The sequence below is a fragment of the Biomphalaria glabrata genome, chromosome 2, assembly GCF_947242115.1.
Source record: "Biomphalaria glabrata chromosome 2, xgBioGlab47.1, whole genome shotgun sequence".
NCBI classification, from domain to species: domain Eukaryota; kingdom Metazoa; phylum Mollusca; class Gastropoda; family Planorbidae; genus Biomphalaria; species Biomphalaria glabrata.
In genome coordinates, this window is record NC_074712.1 from 29,689,937 (window position 1) to 29,701,784 (window position 11,848).

The following is an 11,848-nucleotide window of genomic DNA, read 5'->3' on the forward strand; positions in this document are numbered from 1 at the left end:
CCTCTCATTCTTTCTTTCTTTCTCTTTTCTTTCATTCTTATTATACATTGTTTTAGTTTTCCTAATGTGCATAAGGCATTGTATATCAAAATGCATTGAATTAATTTCTTTTTTGTTTCTGGCATCAAAACTGTAACGACTTTCTTAATCCAGTCAACGTTTACATTTTATTCTTTGTTACTTTTTTTCCCCCATAATGTCTACAGATCATGCTCAACTTGTGAATTTGGCATTATATAGAATATTGCACATGAAGCTAGAAAGTACAAAGTATTTTTTTTAAAGTTTAACTATTGTTAATAAGTTTTTATAGCTACAGATGTACAATAAGACATTTATTTAAATACTTAAGGAACAAAACAAAAAGTACCTAAAACCGTTTCATATAATAAGTCAAATGTTGTGTCTACTTTTCATGCTGTGTTTAGTTCAAATGATACGTCTAGTTCAAAGGTTTTGTCTCGTTCACATGCTGTGTTTAGTTCACAGGTTGTGTCTCGTTCACATGCTGTGTTTAGTTCACAGGTTGTGTCTAGTTCACATGCTGTGTTTAGTTCACAGGTTGTGTCTAGTTCACAGGTTGTGTTTAGTTCACAGGTTGTTTCTAGTTCACAGGTTGTTTCTAGTTCACAGGTTTTGTCTAGTTCACAGGTTGTGTTTAGTTCACAGGTTGTGTTTAGTTCACAGGCTGTGTTTAGTTCACAGGTTGTGTCTAGTTCACAGGTTGTGTCTAGTTCACAGTTTGTGTTTAGTTCACAGGTTGTGTCTAGTTCACAGGTTGTGTCTAGTTCACATGCTGTGTCAAGTTCACAGGTTGTGTCTTGTTCATAGGTTGTGTCTAGTAGTCATTTATCTAGAATTCTGACTATTCTCTGAACATTGTCAATGCCTTTGAAGTTTGCTTGAGAATTTATTTATCAGGTGATCATAGATAATCCATTTTCCCTTACACCAATGTTTAGTTCAGATCGATGTCACAAAACCTAGATACTTTCTATAACAATTTTACATTCACTAGTACTGAATGGGTGAAGATACCATGCACTTTCTGGTTGCTTTTTAAATCCATACACTATCATTAGGCCTCTGTGTCGCAGAGTCAATGTAGCAACTAATCTGTTATGGAGATGAATGTCAGTAGAGTCAATGTAGTAACTAATCTGTTATTGAGATGAATGTCAGTAGAGTCAATGTAGTAACTAATCTGTTATGGAGATGAATGTCAGCAGAGTCAATGTAGTAACTAATCTGTTATGGAGATGAATGTCAGTAGAGTCAATGTAGTAACTAATCTGTTATGGAGATTTCATTTTATCTATTACAGTATTTCATTTTATCTATTACAGTATTTCATTTTTTCTATTACAGTATTTCATTTTATCTATTACAGTATTTCATTTTTTCTATTACAGTATTTCATTTTATCTATTACAGTATTTCATTTTATCTATTACAGTATTTCATTTTATCTATTACAGTATTTCATTTTATCTATTACAGTATTTCATTTTATCTATTACAGTATTTCATTTTTTCTATTACAGTATTTCATTTTATCTATTACAGTATTTCATTTTATCTATTACAGTATTTCATTTTATCTATTACAGTATTTCATTTTATTTTAATGTTGTAGACATTCATTCAATAAAAAAAAAAAAGATCTTTAGGTCCAGTCCAATGTGTAGTATACTAACTAGTCATGCATGTTACACTTTACTAAGTCTTTTGTTTTCCTGGCAACCTGTTCCATACTTTAATAGCATTAGGAAAAAAGAACTTACACTAATTTTACCTAACATATGAAATAGGAAATGTGCCTTTTTATTTATGTCTTAACGAGTACTTTATTAGGTTGACACATTACAAACCATAGATTCATCATGCATACAAGTTCTATTAATGAGCAAAATTTTATGTCATACCTTAATCTAATCCAAATAATTTTGTTTCAAATTAGCTGTGCATTGTATTATCAAATTTCTAAGAAAAAAACACTTTTTAAAAATTTTCTTCAGACTGTACAAGACTTTTAAAGATAGAAAGTTTCTTTATATGATGCTAGAAGCCTGTCTTGGTGGTGAACTTTGGACTGTACTACGAGATAAGTATGTCACTTTAGGAACCTATACATTTAGTTGATATTTTATATTTGATATAAATGTCTATTGTACATCTTAATGAATCAAAACTTTTAGTTTATATAGGTTATATACTCCATGCAGTGCAAAAATATTTTTTTCTACTAATATTTTCTACTTATAAACATTTTATGTTGGAACATTTTATGTTGGAACATTTTATGTTGGAACATTTTACTCTAAATGAAAGTGAAATATGTTAAATTGAAATTTAAAATTATCAAACGAAAAAAAACAAAAAAACTACAATCTATCTTTAGTGAGTCAATATTATTAATATTTTAGTAACTTTCAGTGAGAATCATTTCATCATCTACTTTTTATCATTTCAATTTCCTTAACTAGTTTCTCTTGAATGTTCATAGCATGTTAAATTCTATATTATTTCAACATATTACTTTAACATTTGTCATGGGCTTCTGAAATAAAAACCTGACATACAGATACTTATTGCCACTTAGTTTGATACATAGGCCTATATGCTAGATTAGATATTTTTTAAAAAACTTTTTGTGTTAAATATATTTTGCATTTGACTTTTTTTACCAGACAATCTTTTGATGACAACACAACTCGCTTCTACACAGCTTGTGTTGTGGAAGCATTTGTTTATCTGCACAGTCGGGGCATTGTATATAGAGATTTGAAACCTGAGAATTTATTGTTAGACTCCTCTGGCTATATCAAACTGGTAAGGCACTATTCAATTTATATTTTTTAACAATCTTGTCAGCTGAACCTAAGCATGGTTAAAAAAATCAAACATACTATGATGCTTAAAAATTAAGTAAATAATTTGCATCAGCACAAGGAAATAAGAGCTGCCAATCTGAACACATTTCAAACCAAATAAAGTGTCTCGAAATAGGAATTTCAAAACCTTTATGAATATAAAATAACATAATGTATCTGGACTGGATGTCATTTAAGTCTGGAGACTCAAATAACTAAGAGTTAATTGTTATCAATATACTATTTAGGTTGTTAAAAACAAAATATTGACTTATTGAAAGTTAAAAATCTAGAGACTAGTGTTTAGTCACTAGAATACACAATATGTGGTAAATTCCATTGTATTCTATGAAGTCTACAGCAAAATGAGTAAGAAATTTGAATCCTGTCTCACCCAAATCACATAGTTAAAAAAGGATTTTTTTTAAAGATTTTATATTTTTAAACACCATTATATTACTTTTCTGAAGTGTTAGATAAAACTTTAAAAACTAAAATGCTTAGTCATGTTAGTTTGTTTCATCAATAAATTCATTAGTTCCTAACAGGTAGAGTATAAACTGTTCTCATAAATGGTTCTAATCTGCAGGTATTATTCAAATTCATTTTTTCTTCAAGCAACAAGAATAATAATATTGCAGGAATAAAAGAAATATCTGCAGCTAACTGCATTGTATATAGAATAATAAAAAAATAAAAAATACAAGACATTGTGCTAGTACAGAAAAGAAAGTAAGATAACTTACACACAAAAATAGAATATAGTTATAAACTTCTTTTTCTTTATGATGTTTGCTTCTAGTTTTTAAGAGAAATTTTTAAAATTAGAATAAACACTACTTGTTCATGATACACTTGTGACTTGGACTGAAAATCCAAATATGTATTTTTTTATTATGTATTAATGCTATCGTGGAGTTCCAAATTAATTACTTCTTTTATAAAAATATTTGTAATGTTTATTAAATTTGTTCAAATTCTCGAGCACAAAACCAACAATATTTCAAACCCAGACAAGTATACTAGAATATGCATACTAAATTGATGAAAAGAAAGAGAATTGAATTTACATACAAGAGTACAAAAAGGTTTCTTCTGGTAAGCTAAGACAAACCGCAACTTAATTTACAACTCCAATTGACATCATGTGCAGAAACACATTTTTTAAGGATTTTCTTTAAATTACAAATATACTTCATTTAATGTATACTATTTTAGAATTGCATTGTAAAAGTCAGCATGTTTCATTTAGGTGGACTTTGGGTTTGCTAAAAAAGTTGGACATGGTAGAAAGACATGGACATTTTGTGGAACTCCAGAATATGTAGCACCAGAAATAATTCTCAATAAAGGTCATGACATTTCAGCAGATTATTGGTCCCTTGGGATCCTTATGTTTGAACTTCTGACTGGCAGGTACATATTTCTGTGGAACTTTTTGCTGGCTTGTTAACTCTTTCTATTGTTGATTTGACCCATTTAAATAAACTAAATTTTTTGGTTCATAAACTTTAATTGATGTTTTATAAAAAGAGCATGAATTATCTCTACCAATTATAAAATTTTCTGATTAAAAAAAAATGTTATTGACATTAAACCCTAACAGGCTAGTGAAATATAAATTTGAAAAATGAATATATCCTTCTGCACATGGAAAATAATTACGGAGAGATAGAGTTAATTTAAGACATATTTTTCAGGTAACATGTCCTTCCCAATTTTTTATTAAAGCCTTTCTTTTTTTTTCCCTTACATTTAATGAAGATGTTGTTTTCTTTATCACTTAGATTGATTGTTAGACAATATTTATAAGTTAAACAAATATGAAAATATTTTCCCATTGATAAACATTCATATTGTTTGGATTATTACTTTATTTATTCATGAATTACACACAGTTTATAATTCTGCATTAGAAATCCTGCTAAGCTTAAGTTGTTCTTTCTCTATAAAAAAAATGTGTATGCATGTAAAAGCATTTGGTAAGTGTTTTTAAATCATTTTTATTGAGTGAATTTTATTTATTTATCAGCCCACCATTTGCTGGACCAGACCCAATGAAGACTTACAATTTAATTTTGAAGGGTATTGATGCTGTGGACATTCCAAGAAAAGTGAACAAAAATGCTGCCAGCCTCATTAAAAAGCTATGCCGGTAATATTGTTGAAATAAAATGATTACATAAAAAACAAAAAAGTTGAAAATAGATAGGCTCAAATAAAATTGTTGCTAAGTTGTTTTTTTCTATTTTTCCAGAAATAATTAGCTATTTCTCAGCTAAATATGTATAGTCTAGCATAAAACAACTTTAGTATTATTTAAAAAAATTTATTTAAACTTGTGTTATGATATCATTTGTTATTCTCCTCTTCCAATGCAGTGATAATCCCATGGAAAGACTTGGCTATGGCAAAGGAGGAATTCGTGAAATTCAAAAACATATGTGGTTTGACAGTTTTAACTGGGATGGACTCAGAAACAGAACACTTAAAGCACCAATAGTTCCTTCAGTAAGATGAAACAGATAAATAGTTACTATTTGAGAGGATTATTAATCTGGAGGAAATTTTGCTTTTATGAAAGATGACCAGAACAGTTGTGAATTTTTTAAATAAAATTTTTGCTCAAAACATGTAGAATTTATTTAGTCAATAAAATTAAGTTAAATTTTCCATCTTTAAATTTGTTAAATGTCAATAAAGATTTATACCAGAAGACCAATAGACTGTTAAAATTAAGCACCCTTTAAATTTTTAAGATCTTTTTACAAAACTTTTATCAATACAATCTGTCTGTCTGGGTGTAATATCGTACATGCTATCACTCACACACTCAACCTCTAATCAATTTAAAAGTTTGCATAATTTTTCATTGTCAATGACAACACATGAGAAAATTAAAAAAAAAAAAATTAGTTAACCAATTGGTGGTAATTAAATAATTTAGTTTTATATAGAGACAGTAGGATAAGCCTTGGTGTATAGAACTTGGTAGTTTGTTAAAATTTTAAAAATAACTAATCATCTTTTTCTTTTATATAACTACTTGGATTGCTCAGTGGCTAACAAGTCAGCTAGCCATCTTGGAGACTCTAACAACTTTTTATTTCTTCCATTGTTTTATAAATGCAGTGCAGAAACCTTCTCCCAGATACCACATCCCCCCCCCCCCAACCTTCATCCCACTGCTCTGCTAAATTAAAAAATTCGACCATAGCACACTGAATATGTTATAAGCAAGAAAGTTGTGTTTAACAAAAACAATTAATAGAAATATTTTCTGATGGCACTAATTTATTATTGTAAGTCTAGATCTACAAAAAATTAATTACATTATTGATTCGAAGTAATTGAAGCAATTTCACTCAGTATGAGCTTCATTTTTTAAAAAGTATTTTTATATTTTATGTGTTATTTCTGCAGGTGAAATCTCCAACAGACACTTCTAACTTTGACGATTACCCTGAAGATGAAGATATACCACCTCCTGATGACCTCTCTGGATGGGATAAAGATTTTTGATGTTGGCCCCATCTGTTAGGGCTGTTAATACATTTCCTACATAATTGTATGGTATATGTTTGAGACTGACTTACACTTTTCTTCAATGACTTCAACTTTTGTTGTAAACTGTTTTTTTTGGTGATGTGCTGGAGTTTAAAGATTACAGAAAGAATATTCACTGCTGATTTATTGATAAGACAAAAGAAGTTTCATTCTGCATGAATTTTGTATTTCTAGTTTGTATGTTTGTGTAGCCACTGCCTAGGTTTGAGTTGCAATGAAAACAAAGGAACTTATTTCATTTGTCATGATTCAAAATGTTTTGTAGAAATAAATTTTTGAACTGTTTCACAGCCTAAGTTTTCTATCATAAATATTTTAGTATGTTTCAAATGAATGATCCTAAAAACAAAATGTTTCACTACAAGCATGCAAAATATATTTTTTGTGAAAAAAAATATGTTAATTTTAGTGTCACACTTTATTATAAGTTGACTTTATGTTTAACAAACCATATAAGTTGAAATTAATGTTGTTGTTTTTCTTTTGAAACAGTAAAATAGGTTAAGATTTGCCAAGACTTAAAATAAGTATTTTAATTGTTTTTTATTTGAAAGCAAAGACTATCTTTAAGCTATAAGTTATAAGTCATGTTGTCTAAATTTAGACAATGTTACATAATATCAATTCACTTATTTCCTAAAAGTTTGTTTATATTCTGTCAAATTCATCCCAAACCACAAGACTAGTTTTAAAAGGGACATTATAACACTTGTTCACAGATGGCATTTGTAAGGTTAAAATTTGTTTCATATTATTTCATGCATTTTTTTATATATATACTTAGCAATATCTTCTCATTTAGTATTTTTCTGTTTTATTTCTGTTCTGTTTTCTAAAAGCACCTTTAACTTACAAAATGTTTCAGACAACATTACACAAATTAAACTGTGAGGTTCATTAATAGTTTGATCTAATAGTTGCCTTAGCATAAATTTTTGTGTTGTTATTTTGTTTGTAAATTGCACACTTCCTACTATATACCATGTTCTGGTAGGGTTTTTTTGTTTCTATAAGTTTTATGACAGTGAATGATGAATGAGATCCTTGTTGTATGTACTTTGTGTCAACGCACCATAAGCAACATTCTTTTATTATGCACAATAGTTGTGCCTTAACTATCTAATGGTTGCCACTATTTTGTTTAGGCAATAATTTGGCTACAATGTGATGTTATCGGATACAAGGAATTATTTACTGTGTTATACTAGGTGTGATATTATCATAACATGTTATTGTTCTTTGTAAAAATAATAATAAATATATAGGTTTATACATATATACATATATAAATAGAATTTAATTGCCCTATTGTAAAACTTTTGAAATGTTAATTTTGCAAATGTAGAAATGTATGTTTTATGGTTTGTATGATCATTTAGGAGCTATAATTAGGCTGGTCACTTTCTACATTTTAAAGATTTATTTCTTACTATTCTTAAATTTTTTATTTCTTTACTTTACCTATTCTGCTTTCTGTAATCATAAAGGGTTCATTAAAGTGGGTAAAAATTGAATTGAATTGTAGAATAATTGTTATTTGATGTACCTTCAAGAACTTACTTTAGTTACTTTTAGGAAACAAATTCACTCTGATGCAAATGAAATAAAGTATAAATATACTACAATGGCTTGTTAGACAGCCTAAGAAGTTCACATTCATTATATCATCAACTTAATTAATAAACTCTTTTTATTTTGTTTCATCTAATACTTCTTTACAACCTAAAGTACAAGTTATGTTTTTAAAATGTCCTATAGAATTTAAGGAGATTATACATTTAGGTTATTTACGCTTGTGATATGTAGTGTCAGAAATGGCCAATTACTTTGGTTTGGTTTTGTAAATGTAGGTACTTTTTATTTGTGTGTCATGATATAAAGAGAGGATTACTACACAACAAAACATCAGAAGTTTGGTCAATTTTGTTTCTTTTATTTGAATTATTCATTTATATAAAATGTATGATTATTATTGTTCATGATATATGTCTTAAGCATACTCTGAAGGATTAGCCTTTTTATACATAATATTACATGAAAGTTAAAAATGTTGAACTCTCAGAATTCATCATGTAAACTGTCAACATTAAGATTTGTTGTCAATACTGAATTTCTTGAATGTAAGTGTCAGAGGGGATAACAGCACTAATACTAAAGCGTAAATTTGACTGTTAAACTTTGGTTATCAATCCTAAACTTATTGACTAAAGTTCAAGATAAAAACAGCTTGAACAGAAGTTGTTTAAAAATTTTGGATTATAGGAGAAATAAATGTGTCTTCACTATCATTGCTCTCCTTGTTTTAGTAAAAATAGCAGATTGTAACCAAATGACAATGTTATGATATGTATTTTTGCTTATCTTTTGTTTCAAATTATTTCCAAGTATCAACATGGCAATGTTGAATCTCAGTGTCAGTATTAGGGCTGACTTAATGTTCAAACATTCCAGTTGCTCTCACATAAATGATATCTGATTACAAATTTGAAACATTTCAAATTTCTGATGACATAACTGAGGTTGTTCAGTTGTGTTGCATAAACAAAATGCAACTTTGCAAGATATATTGCAATTTATTTCTTTTTTCGTGTTGGAAGTGAAATCTAGAAGCTAAAAACCTGAAAACTTTTGTATTGTGACTGCCTACACTACGGGTGTTGGAACTAGCTTTAATGTTTCATTGAATGTACACTTTGCTGACACTGGCAGGGTAACTTCCTGCATCTAAGCACATTACTTGAGCTTCTCACTTGAAGTAAAACCATTTCTAATAATTTATTTTTTACTGTTACATTTAACTTTTGTTTTCTTTCTATTTTACCTTCACAGTTATCTTAAAACACTAGGACATAGAAATAAACCAATATTTCTCACATTTTATTACAATAACATTCTAAACCATTAGTAATTTAATAGATGTCAGTTTAATAAACCAATACGTAATTGAACTGTTGAATATGGTAGATACATGTGACTTAAGCTTGAATATTTTATGATATCAAAAAGCTAAATAATTAGAACATTAAGCAACCAAAATTCATGTTCATTCTCAATTCGTGTATGTGTCTTTTTATTCCCTTCTATTCCGACACTATGAATATCAGATATTTTGAGTACTTAGCTAGCTATTTGTGTGTTTTTGTAAGATTATTGTAAAAGTAAACAACTGAGTGATTTTTTAAGGGAAATTATGTTTAGTCTTAGATTTAGTATAAGGGTTAATTCTATAACAATTCTTAAAGGTAATTAAAGATTGGATGAGAATTATAATAAGTTTCAAGGTCTCATTACTATTGCCATAAACAAGTTTTTATTTATAACAGGTAAGTTCTATCATTTTCTGATGATTGATATTCTTTGGTGTGATACAAACTTTAAGGACTTATTAATTATGCACAATATTTGTTAAAGAAAAAAAACAATTGTCCTTACAGTTATTATTATCTCTTTATGTTTTTGTTGAACCAAACATTTGATTCAATTGACAATCAGTCCCGCTGCATCTTTACATTATAAACTACATTTCTGTGAGTATATACCTAATACTGATATTGTAAACTATTTTAAATATGTATTGTGCTGATGAGATTAATAGCATCATATGAGTTTTTCCTTGGTTTTTACTTTCCTTAATTTATAGATATTTGATGATTTCAAATATTTTTGAGGTAATGTTAGTCATAGAATACTGTTTGTTTGTAATATATGGGAAAATGATTATATTTTGAGTGATTGGAGTTATTTTTATATTAAGAATCTAGTTCCATGAAATTGACAATTAGTGAACTCAATTTTTGTTTATGTTACTGAAGTTTCACCTGTTCAAATTTCAAGATAAAATTGCATTTACTTGTATCATTCAATTTACTTTTGCCTCCATACGTGTAATTTTTTCACAAGTTTTATTTCTTCATATAAATTTAAAAGGCTCTATCTCAAAATGAAAAATGCATTTGATTGCACAAGGGCAAGCCAGTCAAATCTGAAAATACTTTTCACATCGGAATAACTTTTTTTTTCTTCTCTCCCTTACCTCTTTTTTACCAAATTTCAAACTACATGTATTGTGCTCTCATCATTTTGCTATAGAAAACAGTTGTAACCTTTATAACTAAATAAACAGAAGAGATCTTCAAAAAGTGATTATCAATAAAAGTTTATTTTATGTAACCACAGGCTTTAATAAAAGTGTTTCAAATTCAAAACAGATTTTGGTTTTAGTGGGGATTTTTGTGCTAGATAAGTATTCTTATTTTTTTTAATCAATAACAAATGTAAACAATGTTAAAGGCCATACTCCCCTTTGTGCTGAAACCTTATTTTAAAGTGACCTACATCTGGTTAAATGGAGTCTTATCTAAATACTACTCTGAAGATCAATAAAATAATCTAAAAGCACATATTATACCAAAAATGTTAATTGATGTATCAATGTTTAAATTGTCTGTTGATATTTGTTGATTAGTTTTCTTGTACTAATAACACCAACAAAAAGTTAGAGCTATAGTTGGTCTATTAATGAGTGAATTGATATAATGTAAAGGTAAAGACAACAGCTAGTAATATTTGTTCAAAGAAATATTCTTTAGTGTGTACCATAGTTGATTCAAAAATATTTAGGCACGTCTGGAAAAGCTAAACTACCATAACTGGCATATAATGATTTTCATAAATGTTGGATTAATGAAAAACTAATTTTAAAAAAAGAACATATAAAGCACCATGACCTCTGATTCCCTTGGTTGTTGGCCTATCATACTATCATATTGTTGAGTAGCCTATCATACTATCATTGTTCACTAGCCTAGCATAGTATCACTGTTGACTAGCCTTTCATACTATCATTGTTGACTGGCCTATCATACTATCATTCTTAAATGCACTGATTTGAAATAACACCTAATTTGTATATTATAAACAAGAAATTCAAACTTTAATGCAGTATGTCAAAGATAAAACATATCAATGGATGCTAGCAGTGGTTGTTCAATGTCTCCTATACATGTTTAGGTACATGCATTACATACTAAGTGCGGTACTATACAGAACTATTTCATTTTAATTTGGTGTATTTTTTTTTCACTTTAATACTGTATTACTCATTCTCATTTTAAAAAAGATAGATTTGTAAATTTATAAATTATTTTGTAGAAAATAATTTTTAAAAATTCGTAAGTTTCAGTAAAGAGACACCAATTTTTGAAACTGAAAATAAATATTTTATTTATAAACTGATTTGGTCTTATCCTCTACGTCATACTTATTAGTGTCATTATAGATTGTGTAATCTGTTATTAACTATAGTTAAGTTTATAAGGATATATTTATATATCCTCCACCACATATTTCTGTGCTTTTTTTTTTACAAAGCTTATATCAACTCACTCTATCTGTCTATATGTCTTGTA

The 11,848-nt window shown here is 28.1% G+C and overlaps 1 protein-coding gene across 6 annotated transcripts in view; it reads left to right on the plus strand.

Moving 5' to 3' along the window:
* Positions 1–11,675, plus strand: part of LOC106065352 (cGMP-dependent protein kinase 1-like) — a 206,452-nt gene extending 194,777 nt beyond the window's left edge. For all 6 annotated transcript variants that reach the window (XM_056019966.1, XM_056019965.1, XM_056019964.1 and 3 more), the window contains 6 exons: positions 2,019–2,108; positions 2,691–2,832; positions 4,126–4,289; positions 4,906–5,028; positions 5,255–5,384; positions 6,297–11,675. In XM_056019966.1, the coding sequence (XP_055875941.1) occupies positions 2,019–2,108; positions 2,691–2,832; positions 4,126–4,289; positions 4,906–5,028; positions 5,255–5,384; positions 6,297–6,395 (748 nt within the window). In that variant the 3' untranslated portion in view covers positions 6,396–11,675. The remainder of the gene's footprint in view (positions 1–2,018; positions 2,109–2,690; positions 2,833–4,125; positions 4,290–4,905; positions 5,029–5,254; positions 5,385–6,296) is intronic.
* The last annotated feature ends 173 nt before the right edge of the window (positions 11,676–11,848 follow it).